The sequence below is a fragment of the Spinacia oleracea genome, chromosome 2, assembly GCF_020520425.1.
Source record: "Spinacia oleracea cultivar Varoflay chromosome 2, BTI_SOV_V1, whole genome shotgun sequence".
NCBI classification, from domain to species: domain Eukaryota; kingdom Viridiplantae; phylum Streptophyta; class Magnoliopsida; order Caryophyllales; family Amaranthaceae; genus Spinacia; species Spinacia oleracea.
Genome location: NC_079488.1, coordinates 94,190,825 through 94,210,640, shown reverse-complemented (window position 1 = coordinate 94,210,640; position 19,816 = coordinate 94,190,825). Strand labels below are relative to the sequence as shown.

The 19,816-nt window shown below is 34.4% G+C and overlaps 2 protein-coding genes and 1 long non-coding RNA gene across 3 annotated transcripts; 1 reads left to right on the top strand and 2 right to left on the bottom strand.

Moving 5' to 3' along the window:
• The first annotated feature begins 1,368 nt into the window (after positions 1-1,368).
• On the top strand, positions 1,369-13,699 carry LOC110788631 (glycine-rich cell wall structural protein). Its single transcript, XM_021993263.2, has 2 exons — positions 1,369-2,039; positions 12,624-13,699. The coding sequence occupies exon 1, from the start codon at positions 1,512-1,514 to the stop codon at positions 2,031-2,033; it is 522 nt and encodes a 173-aa protein (XP_021848955.2). The 5' UTR covers positions 1,369-1,511; the 3' UTR covers positions 2,034-2,039; positions 12,624-13,699.
• On the bottom strand, positions 2,298-6,710 carry LOC110788649 (probable small nuclear ribonucleoprotein F). The gene is made up of 6 exons (XM_021993285.2): positions 6,535-6,710; positions 4,630-4,666; positions 3,786-3,873; positions 3,466-3,503; positions 3,270-3,334; positions 2,298-2,649 (listed from the first exon to the last, which is right to left on the bottom strand). The coding sequence occupies exons 2-6, from the start codon at positions 4,633-4,635 to the stop codon at positions 2,580-2,582; spliced, it is 267 nt and encodes an 88-aa protein (XP_021848977.1). The 5' UTR covers positions 4,636-4,666; positions 6,535-6,710; the 3' UTR covers positions 2,298-2,579.
• Positions 13,700-15,432: 1,733 nt separating the features above from the next.
• LOC130468022 (uncharacterized) lies at positions 15,433-16,450 on the bottom strand. The gene is made up of 2 exons (XR_008928306.1): positions 16,214-16,450; positions 15,433-15,849 (listed from the first exon to the last, which is right to left on the bottom strand). It is a non-coding gene; the product is annotated as an uncharacterized lncRNA (long non-coding RNA).
• Positions 16,451-19,816: the final 3,366 nt, after the last annotated feature.

The window sequence follows — 19,816 nt, the reverse complement described above, 5'->3', positions numbered from 1 at the left end:
ATTACAACCTTAAACTTATACATCCATTTTAAATTACAACCCCAAGTTATTTTCCTGCAAAAATCGCCGGAAGATGATGTAATAATGTTATTAAAATAATAATTACATAATTTCTATAAATAAAATTAGATCGATAAATAAGTATTAAAACATAAAAAATAAAATAATCAATTTTTTTTTTTTTTTTGGTATAGATATTATGTACTTCGTATTTATTTAATAACGTTATGGCAACATATTCCGGTGATTTTTCCCGGAAAATGGTTTCAGGTTGTAATTTAAAGTAAATGTACAAATTTAAGGTTGTAATTGGCAAAATAAAAAATTTAAGGTTGTAATTGACAAAAATAGAACTTTATTAGATTGTATTTGACAAATTTCTCTTTTAAAAAAGTCTATACGCATGCCTTCTGGAGCTTCTCTATTGCTCAGGCAAATTGCTCCATGTATCTCATTTGCTTACAATTCTGTCTATAAGATGTCAAACTTTAGAATACGTTAAGAATCTGACTCTAGCATTTAAAAAGGTAAAATACCAACATAAGTTGGTGGAGTTGATGGGGAACTCACCTTGTGATTTGGAGGTCACAAGTTCGAGCCCCATCAACTGCGAAATGCTTGGGAGTGGCTCAAGCGATGACCTGCGGAGCTGGGCTGGTTAACCTGTGCTAGGTGCTGGTTCAGTTAGGGTCCCTTCTTCTTACCTATTAAAAAAAAAAAAAAAAATTTAAAAAGGTAAAATATGATGACATAAAGCCGTTACTTATCCAAAAATAAAATAAAAACAATAAAATCATTGAGAATATGGCACTTGCAGGATTTTGTCAAAGAATCAAATTCAAGACTTGAACCAAAGTGCATTTCCAAATGGTTCTGTGCACGTAATTAATCAACTAGTGCAACTCATAAATATATACGGACTATGCATGTATACATTATATTATTTTTTAAGTAACGAACTTATAAGATGAGTTTTTGAGACGGAACACCATTAAGTTTGAGTTTGAGTTTGAGTTATTGAATTACTACGTATAAATTTAAGCTCAAGTTGTCACTTTTATCGAACAGTTCTATTCGAGTTCACCCCTAGTTACTCCGTTGGGGAGAAGTGGACTACTAGTAATATACTACGAAGTATTTATTAGTCAGTATGATCCATTGTGCAAGTGCAACCACAGCCGGTCTTACAACCTGGCGAAATGTTGCTATTATGTTGTTGTTTTGGTAACAACTTCATGAGTAGTTTGTCTACCCAACTTGGCATTTCTCAGCTTATATTTTATTCACGAGTGCGGAGCAATCCACCTCTCTCTCTTTCTCCTCTCTCTCTCTCTCTCTCTCTCTCTCTCTCTCTCTCTCTCTCAAGAAGGTGTGAGAATGAGTGTAGGAAAAGGATATCGAGTAACCGTAGCATATAAGCGTTACGTATTAAAATACATACTATATATAGTATATAACTTGTGCGCGCATAATTTGGCAGTGAATGAACATACTAAGCTAGCTAGCTAACCATGGAGATAGTAAGAAGCTTAACCCTCACTTTCCTACTCTCTATCGCCTTTATGGGCCAATGTAGTAGCAACCAAACCCAACCCAATAATGCAACTTCCGTCGTTGATAGCCTACTAAATCATACTACCTCCAATTACACTGAAGTTACCTTTGGGGACAAGAAGCCGCAAAATGATAGTGGTGGTGTGGGTGTCAATGGTGGTGGATTTTCATGGGGATGGGGCGGAGGGGGTGGAGGTGGAGGCGGAGGCGGAGGGGGAGGAGGTGGAGGTGGGGGATGGGGTTGGGGAGGTGGAGGTGCAGGTTCGTGGAAGTGGGGCTCGTGTGGTAGAGGGAGACGGGGAGGAAGAAAGGGACATGGAAGGAGAGGAGTTGGTAGGGGAAACTTCAAGTTGGGAGAATTCGCAGAATGCATGGGGGAAGGAAGGTGTAAAGGAATGAAGCTTGATTGCCCACTTCACTGTGGTGGCTTTTGCTTCTATGACTGCTTAAATATGTGCAAAGCTCATTGTCGACACTAAGCCTAGGTCTGTCAGTTCTATTCTCACTTCTCAGATTGTTTTTTGCAACAAACAAGTTTGATTATTTTTTTTGGTTCTGATTGTTGATTGTTGATTGTAGACTGTTGGTAAACATGCATATGTTTTACTATGACGTTATTATCCATTTATCCTAGTAAGTTTCTTGGTATATATATACGGTCTTGAGTTTCTTTAGAAACGGGAATGCTTCAATGTGTTATGATTCTCATTGAACCATCTAGTCATTGGAACAAGAGAAGAAGATTTACGGAAACAAGATTACGAGGAAACCCAAAATTCCCTATCCGATAACTTGAGAAAATCCCTTATTTGGATGTCACAAGTCATAACACATAAAATTTTGCTATCATTACAAATAAGGAATTTCTATTTTTCATAATAAGTGAACTTTTTATACATAAAATGTATCAAATCCACCTAAAAATTCCTTAGTTGTTGCGCCTAACATTAACCTTCTCAGACGAGCATAATGCATTACAATCCATCAGTTGCATTCCTAGCAAAAAGGTAACTCCGTATATTTCTTCAGTCTTTGTCAGCATCCTCTATTTCTTCGTCCTCAGGAACTCCTCGAAGATACAAGACATTGTTGCACCTACACAAATGTAAAAGGTAAACCATAATGTTAGTCTAATTGGACTAGACAGCTTACGCCAGAAACCAAAAAACCTGCAACACTTTCCACGGAAACTAGTTTTCACATTATCCTCTGTTTGGTTTTAAAGGGGTGAAAACTATTTTCTTGAATGGTAAATGGAAAATAAAGGATGGAAAAGACTTTCTTTTAAAAAGAAGGAATGCCACCAAATTTTCTTCCCTATCCACTCACCTTTCTCCTCTCCCTTCATGACTCCATTTCCCGGTTCAATTCTCTCAAACTTAGGTAGCAAGGAGACAAAGGAAAATAAAGTTTGAAACCTGACTTCCTTACTTTCCATTTGAAGCCAGGAAAAACAGTTCATAATGACTACTTTTGAACCAAACATATCCTTTTACACGTTTATAGTAAGGATTTAAAATCCATAGCCAAGAATTCACTTTCGAGGCAACACCACAACACGAATATTCTATGCAATAAAGTTGGCAGGATAAATCACAGTTTAAGAGTTGAAGTGTTGCACACATCTTCATATGTTTTTCTAAAATAAATCCAGATATGCAAACCAAACTTAGAAATTTATTCTGCAATGGAAGTCTAAAGAAAGCTTTAATAACCTGATGAGAATCTCCCCAAGATCTCCAGTCTTCTGGCCTTCAATATACTCTTCTGTGTTTGCCAACTGCAGGAAAGTTATCAATACGAAAAGATAAGCAACTATGAAAGTCAGCAATAGAACACAAATTTTAAAAATCAATTAATTCCAAGGAAGAGAATATTTATTTTAAAAAAAAGGTTGATGTTAGTATGCACCTGTAGGTTCATGTACCCATCAACTGACACAAGATAACCTGCAAGATGTCATAGGAAATATGTTGTAATACATGTTCCCATGGCATATCAAAAGACCAAAGTAAATATGAAATCTGCACCAACTGAAAATATTAAGAGAAAGGGAGGTCATCCCTCTTTTCTATGCTTTTGGTTTTAAAATCCATTGATAATACTGAGACATTCATGAGCAAATTTAAGGGGCAACAAACAAGCAGAAAAAGTAACAATCATGAAACTAAAGAAGAAACTGGTAATACGGAGTACTGGAAAAAAAGACTTCCTTGTCACATGAAACTTACCTTTGTACTCCATTCCCCACTTCAGCTTCACAATGACAGGCTTTCCAGTCAAATTGTTCAAGAAAGGTTTTGGGTTAACTGGGACAGTCTGCAAAAGAGAGCACGAGAGCCAAACATAAAGTTTGTGTAAGCTGCCAAACGTACAACAACGTGGTAGAAGATCCACATAACTTACAGATTCATGCATCTACAGAACACAGGGTTTCATTCAACTGATCCAAGTCCACACAACAAAAGTACCTCTTGCCCCATTTTGGCTAGCAACAATACTTTCATACTTGTGAAAAGACGTCATTTAAAGAGCCATAGTGTTCCTTACGTGACAACAGAAAACAAAAGTTGTAAACCACTGACACCCAAGGGTGTACACACGACCCATGAGGAAAATGAGGGCTATGAACAAGAAGAAAAACCATCTGAAGCTAAGACACATTCAAGTATTTAACTATACTTCAGAAAGCGATTAAGAAACATCCAGCTTTCTGATTTGACAAACAAATTCAAGGTCTTTTATCAACAAATGAAGAGATACCAGGAAATGACATAACCATCACAGCATGGTAAGGAAACGAATGCATTGAGCAGGAAAAATAAATATGTTGAGTATTAGTAAAAATTAACCAACATAAGTTGAGCAATGCAGCTGCAAAAATGACAGTGGTGTGTAAGTTTTAACAGATAGAGTTTTATTCGGTAATTGGTATCATGAAATTTTTTCTCATGCTGGCCAGCCAGTCTAAACTTGATAGTAAAAGGCAAAGCTGCCAATTCAGAAATCGATGTTCATTAATAATAAGTGTTGTTCACAGCACCATAAAAGAACGTGACGAGAAAAAGTACTTACAGCCATTTTGTTTTACGGTCAACAGCGTCCTGCAATCCTGTGACAAGGAAGAGTCAAATGGTTATTTCAGTTCCAGTACAATAATCCTAGGAAATTTGATAAGCTAACTTTGAGAGGCAAAGTGACGGTCAAACAGAAGGAAAGAGAAGACGACAAAAAGACAGTTAGCAGCTTAGAGCGCCAAAGAAAGAAATTTGTGAGTATAAGATGACAAAGAAAGAATTAAGAATTTGAAGAGTTTCGCAAGCACTATCTGAATGACAAAGAGTTAGGCACTGCTGTAGGGTTTTTCTAGGATAAGTTCAAAACGTACACTTCAAAATTAAGGTTAAGGAAAAAGATGTATGTTAGCTAGTATTCAAACTCATCTCTGAAAGGAACTATACGAGGAATAATATCAACATTAACCAATCACTTCAATATTTTGAGATCATTTGAAAATATAAACATATTAATTTTTGGAATAATTTCAGAAGGTCCCACCACCATGGACTCAAGCGTCGGTAAACCTTGAAGTTTAGAATGCTTTTGAAAAGTAGCCTTCAGCTGGTAGGGAGACAATCATGAAATAAAAAATAAAAAAATAAAAAACTTTTCTACTATAAGAAGAAGTTTAACAAACTTGTAACATACATTTTTAATTCCAACATGTAGTATCTAGGCCTCTAGGGTGAATTCTTCGAACCATCAGACCTAACCATTTTTCTTAAATAGGGAAATAGCTGAATATGGGACTCAAACATACAAAAGCTATCTCTTTGAGAGCATATCAACAAAGAATCAAAGTTGAATGACCCCAGTCCCACTTAACAATATGTAATGATATCTCAGTAAGAATTCACCAAACAAATACAACTTCAACTTAGAGAATAGAAGTGCTGCAGTGTATAGCTATGTTGGGCTTACAACTTGAATAAATGCAGAACGTGTCAATAACTCAATATCATGGAGAATTGGAGCTTCAACTTGATTTCGGAGGGTAATTGTCATGGAAAGGACTAAAAGAGAACCCATGACAACGAGCATGTGAAAGTAGAAGAGATGGCTGTGTTGACAAATAGAAGATGGACACACACCCTTTTGGCATTTGACTTTTGACAAATATTCAGTCTTTATATGAGCATCTAAGTGCAAGTGTGTAACCAGCATTTTCCTAGAACAATGACAAACTAGAGAATGTATGAGATTCATGGTATTCCCAAGGATGGTGGTGGGGGGGATAAACAAATGTTTTAGGATTGTTTCAAATCAAACCGATTAACAAAGGCTGGCAAGAACACTGCAAGGTGAAGGATTTCTTATCAAAACCAAGACCCAACTTTCGTTACCAGTAACCTACCATTGTCTACTATAGCCACCTAGCCATAGGTAATTAGGTATAAGACTTATCCATACCTGTCCAACTACCTAACGCCCACCGCGTTGCCCACAACACAACACCAAACTTCCTTATAAGGCTCAAAACTGTTGAAGAACGCTTAGTTACAACTAACAAATACTTCGTATAAAACAATTTGAAATCCGGTGATTTGAGGAATGGTGATTGTGTGAAATTAGATAAGAGGTAATCAAAATTTCTCTCAATATAAAAAGATGTTCTCTTTCTTTAACCATACGGATAAAAGAACAAGGCTAAACACCGCACACCAACTGCTCGACCAAATGTCTCAAAGAAAACAGCAGCCTCCCAATAACATCAAAAAATCTCAGATACTTCCCACTTTCCCAGTGCATTATAATACAAATTGAAGCAATAAACACCATAAGTACAATCAAATTCACCCAATAAAATTCAAAACCTGGTACTAAAACTAAGAAAAGCAAAACCCTAACATAAACCCCAACATTCGACAAAAAGCAATTATTCAGCACCAAAAAAATACAAGAAAAAATGAGAAATTATACCTGCGAAAAGGGAAATTGATGGGGGTTCTCAGATGTGGTAGAAAATTGAATTCGTAGACGGAGTAAGTCGCCGGTGTGGAGGAGAGAGAAATTGTTAGGCAAGACTGCAAGAGATGAAGAGAGTGTACGAAAGGAGGGAAATTGTGTTTTGCTTGGAACTTTGTTTCCTGGCTCTTTTAGAAGCCCATCTTTTGTGTATGTATTTGTTGATCAGCCCACTCCAGCATAGACATAGTCACATAGACAACACACAAGTACACAACCTATTGTATTGGTGTGTACCAACCCAAGTTGGTGAAATTGGCTGAGTCCATCAGCTGTGAAATGTTTGAGACTAGTTTTGAAGCCCGTGCGATGTACGGGTTTGTCAATTTTCGTACATCTTTGTCTTATTATATCATCATCTAGACGTAGGTGTTTTTATAAATTATGCCTAAATGAAAAGTTAGGTCCATATTCAAACTGGAACATAAATATTTCATTAAGATTTAAAATATTACACTCATATAAAAAAACGAACTTGCAGGCAACAAACTTTTGTTTTACTTGCAAATATTTAAAGTGAATAAAACACTATGATTATTTGTTCATACTTCGTAATATATAAATTAATCCAAATATCAAAGGTCTAATGTAAATAAAACTCTATTATATACTACGTACTTAATAGTTATCATTAACTATGCTACCTATCCATTCCAATCGACTAATTTCCTACATCTCATGATGACGGTTAACTAATTCAATTCATCATAATTAATTTCATTATTTGAGAACAGTAAAAGTGATTAATAAATTAATAATTCATCGTGTTCAAATTTTGGGAGTTGATTAAAATCAGAACTACTGTTATAATCAGCTGAAGATTGTACTTCAACTAACGATGGCAATAGTAGAAAAACAAAAATCACAAAACAATTCCAATCAATAAAAAAAAAATCACTAAAGAAGTTCAATTAGTGACTATAGAACAAACGAACAACTTTATATTCGTGCTTAGGGAAACCTAGTTGAGTCAACACATCCTTGAGCTCCTTGATTCTAGGCATGTAAAGATACAAATCACGTATCCCAAATAATACTTAGAAAAAGATATCTAAGGTAATGCCAGAAACACTGAAGCAAATATTCACATAGATTATAAAGCCAAGATAAAACCACAACAATCTTCATACCTTCGTTCGCGTGCACATAAGTATGACATAGATGATAAATCTAAAACAACAACCACACCTATTCCTATCGCACTTCACAGCACATAGATGGTATTTGTTTGTTCCGCAAATCGGTGTATAGAGGGGGAAAGACATTTAATAGTCTTCCAAGATAACTGAAGAATTCTTCTCACACTTTATTGGAAAAAGAGAAAGGACTTATTCTAAGATACTTATAAACTTACAGGAGATGGTTAAGTGTCACATGAATTTGTCTAAAAGTTGATCACCTTGTTTACTCTCACTACAACATATAAGATCAAAGAGGGCAAAAAATCTCGCCCTCTTTGATCCAAATCTCGCCCTCTTAGGCTATAAGGGCGACTAAAAAATCGTCCTTAAGGCGCCCTGTTAGAGCCGTCCTATTAGCTTCCTAGGGCGATTTTAATATTTCGCCCTCTTTGTTAAAGATCAAAGAGGGCAATTTGTTTCGCCCTCTTTGATCAACTCAAAGAAGGCGGTTGATATTATTTCGCCCTCTTTGTTCAAACCAAACAAGAAAACTATGAAGTCGCCCTGGTTGTTCAAGTTCAATACCAGGGCAACATCAGAAATCGCCCTAGTTGTTCAATAGCAGGGCAACATTAGAAACTCGCCCTCTTTGTTCCCTTTTTTGTTTTTAAAAAATATAATAAATTAGGGAGCCCCACAAGGAAGAGACCAACAAGGAAATTTTATTTTTTACTGTCCATCACAAAAAGGATTTACAAGGAAATAAAAATCAACACTAAAATTCTGAAAATGATGTTAATCTCTCAAAGTAGTTGATATTTAACATAGAATCCTCTTCTTCTTTGCTCAAAACCATCCCCTACAAAACAACATGGAGATGCAAAAACTCTAAGTCAATTGTCAAGGACACACACAATTATCAACAATGAGGCAGATTCTAAACATGTTTTCAAATTTCCAAACAAATAAACATGATATACCACTAAATGCAAGAGTTTTTAAATCTGTTTTCCACCCATAAAAGCCATGACTACACCAAAACAACAATCAAATACACATTTCTCTACAAATGCGAATAGTTACCGATCAATCTCCTGAAAAAATTAAAATAAAATCATTCATCAGAACCAATGGAAATGTGCTCATTCAAATGTACAGCAGAAATGTACAGCAGAAATGTAATGCCAATATAACCACCACCTCTATGCAGAATGCCTAATTGCCTTGACAGTAGCAGTCACCTTCTTTTATATAGATGATAACAACCAGGTAGAATTCCTTAAGCACTTGAGTTAAGACATGAGTACTCAAAAGGGGAAATTAAAGAAGAGGAGAATGTAGGAATTACCCTTTTTCAAGGCGTATCACCCGAGAGTTGGTTGCGAGGTTTCTGTCTGCCAGCCATTTTGTCAAGTCGGGGGATAGAATTCTGTGTTTACTTGTGTACACAAGATTTCTCTCAACGATAAGGAAATGAGTCTAAATGACTACATCCACATCCAGCTTTTACCAAATTTCGGATACCTGAGTTTTCGTTAGATATGTAGAAATCTGTAGAGACCCTCTGCAAAAAAGAAGAAGGAACCATCCAAATTAGGTAAGGTTGTTAGTTTGTTACGACTTCCCGAACCAGATTACGCAAGACTGAGAGGTAATTAGTGAAATTTTAGTGCAAGAGGGTAGTATCAGACCAAAGAGGAAAGATCCTTTCAACTAACAAAAAACAGGAGAATCATAAACTCAAATGATAATACTCTGTATTCAAATAAATTACTTGTCTACCAGACTACCACCGCGATGTATATTTGGCGGTTCAACTATATGGATACGTTTTAAGGATGTATATTTGGTGGTTCAACTTTATGGATACGTTTTCCCAATTTTTAAATTCTGACATTCCCAAGGATACTGAAGAATGTTACCTAATTTCCAACAAGAGATTGGGTTTGGGAACACATTCACTAAGTAATTCCTATGTACTAATTCGTGTTCGAGGAATTAGATATTATGTAATGCTGGGACTAATAACCAATATGATCAATCTCAAGTACCATTTTTGGATCCTCAATACCTGTATAAGGATCAGATACAGACACTTGGCAACAGAATGTGGATCAAAAACAGGAGAAATCATATAATAGCCGAGTCTAACAATTACTACCTGTATCAATATTGGCTGAATGTTGTACATCTCTCCAAACATTGATAATATTGGCTGAATATTAGCACAATTAAATGCTTCTATTTCTCTCTTTCCTGCACTTAGAACCACCAAATTAGTAGAATCACAACTGATAGTAACTCACCAGAACATGGATAATTGGATATAAGCTATATTCATAGAGGATATAAACAAATAGTAACTCACCGTCAGCTTGTGTTGATGTAAGTTACAGTTAACTTGAACAAGACACATTAAATTCAATGACCTCAGACTCATCTTCACGCTGATTACTTCCGTCCTCTGCCTCAAGTTCCTAGGGAAATGTAAAAGGAGTGTTTAGAACTCAACTGATCCTTGATCCAATATGGTTGTCATACCTAAATGCAGAAGGCATCGTAGCAGACCAAAACAACCTTAAACCCCTCAATGGAAGACAACTAGGTTGTCACACCTTAATCCTTCCATACATCCAGGACATATAATTTCATACTATAGTATTTAACAGAATAAAATGTTATTTGCTAAATAAAATCTGAATTATCATTGTCTAATTGGAGCATACATATGAAATTTAAATCAACACATTTCAGTACATATTAATTTCATGATTCCGAAATATTAAAAAAAACGAATATAAATCATAAATATACAAATAATGCAAAACAATTCAACCAAATACCAGCTAAAAAAAAAACAAAAATAAGTAACATTAAGATAGGTACTTACCAATACAACAAAAGAATAAGTTTTAAACAATACAATTTTATTCAAGTTATAGACCAAAAAGTGTGGCAAGGATAACACATTTTTTGTAACCGCCAACAACACGTTGGCTTGTTTTCTTGGGTTACTTGCCTGTTCTGGAGTTTCAATCTTGTCTCGGCCACTAGAAATCATGTCAAACTCACCCTAAACAATAAGTTATGCACTCTGGTTAAAATATAAACAAGAAAATAATTGGAGAGCAATACGGGTATCTGCAAAGGGTGTCCTCATTACCAACTCCTTAAGGTCGTGTTCAAGGACAATTTTTCGCAAACACTATGAAACACCAATAAATCGTTCGTATTTGGTAATTGAAATGAACAGGAACAAAGGAAGGAAATCTAATAGTAACTCGATCACCATTCTTTCGAACTAGGTAATTCGTTTCACCATTACCGGACAACAAGGATATAACATCAAAAGACTTGCCAACCTCAATGGGAAAGTATTTTTGTAATTGAGAAACCTTGTTATTTATATCATCAGAGTATTCTGGGATCACTATCTTCAACTGTTTGGCTATAGGACATCTTACTCACCGGGGATTTTTCTTCCCATCCGGAATCACAAGCCACATATATTGATTTTGCAACCCTTTCATAACAACATAGTAACTCGAGTTGTCTTTCCCAGAAAAGTTTCTGCAGCTGCTCTACTACAATAGAGTATTTATGGATCAAAATATTTCTCTCTAACATTCACATGAACACATTTAAAACTACCAGGATCACCCAAACCAAGGGACTTACATAAAAAGCCACATTGATTTCTTCCACAGTATGTCTGATCTTTTTATTTTAAAATATAGAGCTATAAAAATCTATGAATTTGTAGTGCATTTGTTATACTGGTATTTATGCTCATTTGCTAAAATCTGAATAGTATCATTGTCTAATTGGAGCATAAATACGAATTCAAATCAATACATATCACTACATATTAATTTCCTAATTCCCGATTCCTAAACAATGAAAAAAAAAACGAATACAAATCATAATTATACAAACAATGCAAAACAATTCGACCAAATAACAGGCAAAAAACGCAAAAACATAAAAATTAAATTGAATTCGAGCAAATAATGATGAACTAGAAATAATCAAACAACATAAACGATACCAGTAATTGCGATTGGAGAAATTCTCGAGATATTATTGATTGATACCAGTAGCTTTTGATGAAATATATAGTTAATGAATCAAAGAAGCAAATCAATTTGATATATTTCAGTAAATTAGGGTTTGTGACCAATTTTCAAAGAATTAGGGGAATTTGAGCGTGAAATTGAATATTTAGGAGAGAGAAAGAGAGAAAAAAATGAACCAGTAAGTCTGAATTTGACCTAATTTTAACACAAATCGAGCAATTTTCGAAAATAAATTTTCAAGCTTACCAATTCAGCAGCGAATGAGTTGATCGAACGAGGATTTAGGGGGAAGAGTGAGAGAGAGCCCGAATAATTTTTGAGCTGGGAGTGGATAATCTACAATGACATTGGGGAAAAATGAATAAGGGATTCTGGGGTTTATCATTTTGCCTATGCTCGAAGAGGACGATTCAGTTAAGTTGTCATCTTATTTGTATCAAGGAGGGCGAAATGTCTCAACTCGCCCTCTTTGGCAGGAATTAATAGGACGACACACTTTCGCCCTATTTGATTAGTTCTACGAAGGCAAAATTAAATTCGCCCTCTTTGTGCAAATATGTCCGCCCTTTTTGATCTCTTTTTTTGTAGTGTCAGTCCTCACCTCTTCAAGTTTAATTAAAATCCATTATTAGATATGTAGCATGATGCTTTAGTTTCTCCTTGGTATCTTCTTTAATTATGAGTCTAATCTTCCAAGGTAATCTTGCATAACATTCCATTGGGAAGGTCATATAAATTTTAATACTTTCAAGTTCCATGGATATCGTCACAGAGTATTATCACTGTATTTAGTGTTTTGGAAATTATTCTGTATGTGTTGATTACCTCTGTTAATGGGTCGTTGCAGGTGTATTTATTTATATCTTCACAAAGAGTTGCGGCTTGTATGATTGTGGAGCCAATTAACACGGGGCACAAGCTCTTTTCACGAAGGCTATTTACCGAAATGATATATGCGACGAAGTAGTTAATTATGAAGGTCCTCTTTCATAATATAGCCGTCGATAATCATCAACCAACGGGAGGTCTAATGTGGAAATCCCGAGCTAGAATAGACAGCCAGAAAATTCTACACAACCATAACGTCCAAAAATAAAAGACATCACCAAAAACCACCGTATTAGAAAAATTAACTATTGAACATTGACAAATGACAACCCTCTTCCCTCAACTGGCAATTGCACAGGGCTGAACTCGTAACAAAACCCAGATTAGTAGTAGTTTCCTATAATTTGATGCAACAATAGCCCTTCTTGAATTAAAGTTTGTGCTTCATATCTCTTCTTCTCAATCAACTTTTATTGTTCGTCTTGTTTTTTTGATCAATGACGACTTCGATCATATGGCTTCTTCTCACCTTCATCGATATATTATATTTTTGATCAGTGATGATAAAGGTCGCAAGTTGCGACAATTTTTTGTTGTCGCAATCTTACGTGTCGCAGTTTAATTGGCACATTTAGGTGCCACGTAGACTATGCATCATCAGAATATTTTTACTACCAATTCAATATTTTTACTATGAAAATATGTAAATAAGATTATCGATATAAAGAAGGAAATAAAATATAATATTAAGATTTTCCTACCTTTTTTGTAACATGTATAATAGATTATATAAGTTAAATATTTTAGTTTCCAATTTAAATCATGACACATAAGCATGACATGTCATCATTGTGACACGGCTTAAAGGTCGCATGTTGCGACCTTTATCATTTCCGATATTATATATATAACAGGGAGGAGGTAGAAGTAGGATAAAAGTTCATTGAAATCTCATATATTTATCATATTCATAAGATAACGTACAAAGTATATGCATGTATACGTTGAAATCCTCTTATCCTCTTATCATATTAAGTGGTTTGTTAAAAACTGCCCCTTATCATAATAAGCTATTTGAAGATATCAACGAAAATTTTATCATCAGTTTCTAAACAGGATTCTAATATTATTTATTTATTAATTAATTAATGTGATGACGTGTAAATCCTACGTGGCGCTCCGAAATCTCTTGAAAAAACTCCCCTTATATATATATATATATATATATATATATATATATATATATATATATATATATATATATATATATATATATATATATATATATATATATATATATTAGATTGGCTCAAGCGTGTATCTGCGTATATATGCTCACACGTCAATTTTTCACATTGTCGCTATTATAATACATTTTTTTTCCTTATAGGCGATAAGGCGTCATAACCTTGTTCTACCGATTATTTTGAAAATCTAACAATAATTCAAGGCAAATTTGTCAAATACAACCTAATAAAGTTCACTATTTGCCAATTACAACCTCAAATTTCTAATTTTGTCAATTACAACCTTAAACTTGTACATCTATTTTAAATTACAACCCGAAACCATTTTCCGGCAAAAATCACCGGAAGATAATGTTATAACGTTATTAAATAAACTTACGAAGTACATAATATCTATAAAAAAAAATATTTTCTCAATTATTTTATTATTTTGTTTTAATTCTTATTTATTGATTTAATTTTTTTTATAGAAATTATGTAATTTTTTAAAAAAATAACATTATGACATCATTTTTCGGTGATTTTTGCCGGAAAATAACTTCGGGTTGTAATTTAAAATGGATGAATAAGTTTAAGGTTGTAATTGGCAAAATTAAAAATTTAAGGTTGTAATTGACAAATAGAGAACTTTATGAGGTTGCATTTGACAAATTTTCCATAATTCAATTAAAAATTTAAGGTTGTAATTGACAAATAGAGAACTTTATGAGGTTGCATTTGGCAAATTTTCCATAATTCAATTTTCCATAGTTCAATTCAAAAGTAAGGAGAAAATGTGAGAGGGTATACGATGCACCCAGGTGCATGTAATATGTTCTAACTAGTTTTAAGCTCGTGCAATGCACGATTTTGTACTAATATATTATATAAAACTTATACTCCGTATAAATGTAATCAACACTATTAAACTACTGATAACATACTTCTACTAATCCTATGTTAATTGCAATATCTTAATGATAAAAAAACTTCCATAAACTAAGTTAATTTTTAACCACGAAATTCATTCTGTTAGTATGGTTTGTTTTCTTCTATTACTTACCATTATTATTTTATTTAAATTTTAGCATTGTAACTTTATTCAACGAACTTGAGTACCACCCGACTAATACTTTACACAATGTACCAATTTTTATGTTGTGATAACTCACTTTTCAAATATTATGGATATTTTCCCTCAGTTTATATAGAAACTTCTCAATTGAATTGGTAAATATAGATGATGGGATATGGTAAATTGAAAACAATGGAACAAAGCCAATAAATTGAATAATATAGAAATATCTCTTGTAATTTTTCTATTGTTAGGGCACAAGATTAGGGCTACAATGAGGAAAAAGGCGTTTGACATAATTTTGATTAGTACTATATAGGATTATTAGATAAGTATTGAAAAAAGTTAACTTCTTAATTTAAATATATTACAAATTTACTAAGACAGGCTTATAAACTACCATTCACCTTGACTCTTTTGATTCTTATTGCCATATTAATTGTTTTTAACTAAAGAATACAAAGTTAGTATACCAAAAAAAAAATAGTATATCCGCTAAAATTAAATAAAGTCAGCTAAAAATAATATACAACCAAATTCACTAAAAGTTAGTATAAAAATAGGAAAATTTGTCAATTACAACCCAATAAAGTGTACACTTTGTGAATTACAACCTTAAACTTTCAGTTTTGCGAATTACAACCTCAAACTTAATCCTGTACTTTAAATTACAACCCGAATTCATATTCCGGCAAAAACGATCGGATTATGATGTCTTATTATATTTTATACCTAATTAATAATTTCAAAAAAAAAAAAAAAATTAACTTAAAAAAAAAATCCCCAAAATACAGTGACATTCACGTCATTCTCCTTAATTACAACCCTGTAATTTTCTCTTCTTTCTTCTTTGCATATTTGTTCATCTTCTACCTACAACCATCAATGGCGTCCTCAAATAGGATAGTGATGTCTTTTCTCTCCTATGCATAATCAACAGTCAGCTAATTAAACAATCATAAATTACACTAAATTACTCCACAATTCAACAATATAATCCATAATTTACACTTAATTGCACGCAATTTTTGAATAATCCCCAATTAAGGAACCCTAATTTTCGAAAAAGCCCCAATTCAAGAACCCTAATTTTCTATTAATCCCCTACCGAAAAACCCCAAGTTGAAGAACCGTAATTTCGGAAAACCCCGATTGAAGAATCGTAATTTTTTAAAACCCCAATTCGAAGAACCCTAGATTTTGACAAAACCCCCAATTTAAATGTCCATCTTTGTTTCAAAATCCCCAATTTAACTATGATAAGGAAACAGAGATAGAATTGAGGGAAGAGTTGAGCAGAGGAATTACCTGTCATCATTGTTGAAGCTTCCAACCTTCAACCTGTAATGGTGTCCTCTTATGTTGACAAAATATATAGAGAGATATAGCACACTGGAAGAGTATCGAGGGAGTAAATTTATGAAAATCGTAGCATTGAAGTTTTTAAGTTGAAAAGATGAGTGGGAGTGAGAGGAGTTGAGCATAAGTGAATTGGAGGAGGGAGTTGTAATCGAAATGACAGTGAATGGATTTTTCAGGATTATTATTTTTTTTAAAAAAATACTGATTATCGTTTTTTAGAGTTGTTAATGAGGTATAAAATATAATAATGACATCATATTCCGGTCGTTTTTGTCGGAATATGACATTTACGTTGTAATTTAAAGTACGAGATTAAGTTTGAGGTTGTAATTCACAAAACTGAAAGTTTAAGGTTGTAATTTGCAAAGTGTAAACTTTATTGGGTTGTAATTGGCAAATTTTCCATAAAAATATAGTACAACTAACTACTACGAAGTGCGACTTAGTGACATCAACTACAAAAATTACAACTATATTCGTCATTAATTTCTCTCATTTGTTTTTTGCACTGAAAAATTACACCATATATCAATCAGGAAACAACAACACGGGGGGTGGGGCCATACAGAGTCTTACTAGTAGTATACCAAGTATCTTCCGCAAGGCAAGACAAACTTCTTTTGGAGCCAACGTTCATCCTGCAAAACCAAGGGTTAATAAAAATCGAGGGACTTCTACTTTTAAGAGTACATTTTTCCTTCTAAACATGGGGCGACGAGAGGAGACGACCTTCCTCATTTCCTTAGAGGAATAAGCGGAATGACGAACAAAAGACTCCAACGAGGAAAGGATTGATGCACTTGGAAGGATCTTCGGCGTAGCTTCATATGATGGTGCTAGAGTTGCCATACTTGTGACTCTGTCTTCTTGCGCTATTTGTGGAGTTGTTTCACACCTATCTTGCCCTTCAACCGGGGGTGACTAATCTCCATCAGTATATTAACTTCATTTGTTTCACCATGATCCATCTTCTTTGAAGGATCGACAACTTAGATGTTAACATACTCTTTTGCGAAGAACATTAGTAATGTAAAGCTCTTCCACTGTAAATCACACCACACTTATATTGATGAAGTGAGATCCAAAAAGGTCTCATGTCGTTTTCGATTCAAAAATCGAAAACGGGACACTGTAAGATTTGGGTTTTTTTGTTTCTGAAGTTGACTTCAGAACATAATTGTTTTGAATAACGTTGGGTTCTTTGCCCACAACGTTCTTTTTCCATTTTGGTGTTATCTTCCACACCAAGACACCTATGAACACGTCGATCTCCCTCATTTCCTTCTCCTTCCTTTCCTTTCCTCTCCTTTCCTTTCTTTCTTTGTTCTCCTTCCTTCTTCCCATATTGGGCATAGTTTTTGAACATGTCATCATCTCTTACTACTTCAAGTGTGTCTTCAACAAAACCCAGATAACATCCCAAAAAAGATATCACCTCCTTGAGTTTTTGTTGAAACTCTCCATTTTTTGGATCAATGTTCGAGGCTTGTGCAAGGTCCATGAAAGCTAAGTTGGATTTTTTGAGCTCCAAATCTTCCACTGCCCTTTTATAGTAAGCTTTCACATTAGTAGTATCATAGCACAACACCACCGAACATAATTGACCAACTTTTTCAAAGTCTTTCTCCTTGATGAAACATGCACCTAGGTTCAGATTAAGAGACACACCAAGGCCCAAAAAACTGACTTATCCTAATCATTATAAACCGAAACACATGATAAGATCTTGAATGCAAATGAGTACTTTGAGATAGCCAAGCCAATACTCTGCTTGTAGAGCTTGTTTCCCTCATCTTTCAGCCTTCTAACAAAATTCAGAATCCCAATAGGATTTCCCGACTGACTAACTGTTTGAATCAAATTGCCAAAAGAAATATCATCCTCTTCAATATGAGATAAACACAAACCCCCCTAATTTTCACAAAACTATTCATGATAACTTGTAGAAGCTAAAAACAAACTGAAAATACCAACACAAATTAGAAACTAACATGAATCAGGCTAATACCCCTACTACAACTAGCAAACAAAAACTTCACGAAGTAACTAATCTTCACCCCTTTTGGTCATCCAAACAAATCCATGCAACTACCATTCCCTAAAATAACAGAGTATAAATTGAATAAAAATTCAACGGAAACAATAACTTTGAGACTCAAGATTTTCGAGGAAGTCATTTCGGCATGCTGTGATGTGTTTCAAAACACATCACAAGGGCATTTCTGTAAATAAATTGAATTTCAATGGTACATGTTTTGGTACATGTTTTTATCGTAATGGTACATGTTTTTATCGTAATGGTACTCCGTTTAATGAAATGGTACTTTCTTTTTAATGAATGGTACACAAAATGCCCTGTGATGTACATCACAACATGCCGAAATTTCGCTCCCCAAGATCTTCTGTCAGAAATGGAAAGGACGAAGGACAAGACAAACTCGAACCCGAATTTCACTTCATTGGGAAAGAGGAGTATGATTAAACCTAGGAAAAAAATCACGTGTATTATAATATTTTGTGATTAGAAGTTAAGCTTATGTTAGACTCTAGTGTTTGACTAAATAAAATTTTAAATTGTAGTGGAGTATTCAATATTATCTTATCTTACTGTATCCAATATTTATTCATATCTATCTATACTAATATATTAAAAGGCGTTTATAAGATCTCTCCTTACAAGGATTGAACACTAGACCTCTTGAATTAAAAGTCAATAGGTCTTGTGCGCAACAGGTGTACGTTAATATTAACGTACACCAAATAGTTTACACGTGCGAAATATATCACTGATGTTTTTTACCTGAGACGCGGACAAATATCCTCACGATATTTCATGAAAATAACCAGAGGATAGAGGGAAAAAAAATAACCCAGAGGAGTGATCGATTGGAGATCGAAAACGTAAGCTATAGGAGAGAGAAAGAGAGAAACACAAGCATACTGGTTTTCTTCGCCATGTCTTCCTCACTATAACTTCTTCTGTTGCGGATTTCAAGAAGGTTGCAAACCTTCTACAGTCTTATTCGATTGCCGATTTTAGTTGGCTTTTGTCGATATACAATGATGATGAAGGCGGAGCTAATTTGGCGATTCCGCCGATTATTACTGCTCGGGTTTGGTCTTCAATTGAGTCATTGCAGATTAATCAGAAGGTGAAAGACCAAATTGATTCAGCCAATTACGTCCCTTCGTTGGCTGGCCATAATCAGAGGTATCGGGAGGTGATTGTGGAGGAAGGAGTGGTTTCTCTGTTGTTGAGGCTTTTGAAGGATGGAGGAGGTTCTCGCAGGAAGGTCAAATTGCAGCTGCTACGGCCTTGTACTTGTTGGTGGATGAGTCGGAAAGGACTGGTATTGTTACTAATGAGGGGAGGAATACGATTATTGAAACTAAGATATTCTGGAATATTTGCTTGAATTTTCACTACCTGTCAAATATAAAGTCAGACTTTTAGCAGTTAAAGTTAAGTTATTAAAAGTAAAAGTTAGGCTTGAGTCGACGGAAGACTGTCTTAACTTTTAGAACAATTTCCATAACTTTAACCAACAT

Coding starts and splice junctions, on each gene's coding strand:
- LOC110788649 (XM_021993285.2), bottom strand. Junction 3,504..3,785: donor GTGGGGAATGGAGTACAAAG/GTAAGTTTCATG, acceptor GACATCTTGCAG/GTTATCTTGTGTCAGTTGAT. Junction 2,650..3,269: donor CTTGGGGAGATTCTCATCAG/GTTATTAAAGCT, acceptor ACATTTGTGTAG/GTGCAACAATGTCTTGTATC.
- LOC110788631 (XM_021993263.2), top strand. CDS start 1,512: ATGGAGATAGTAAGAAGCTTAACCCTCACTTTCCTACTCTCTATCGCC.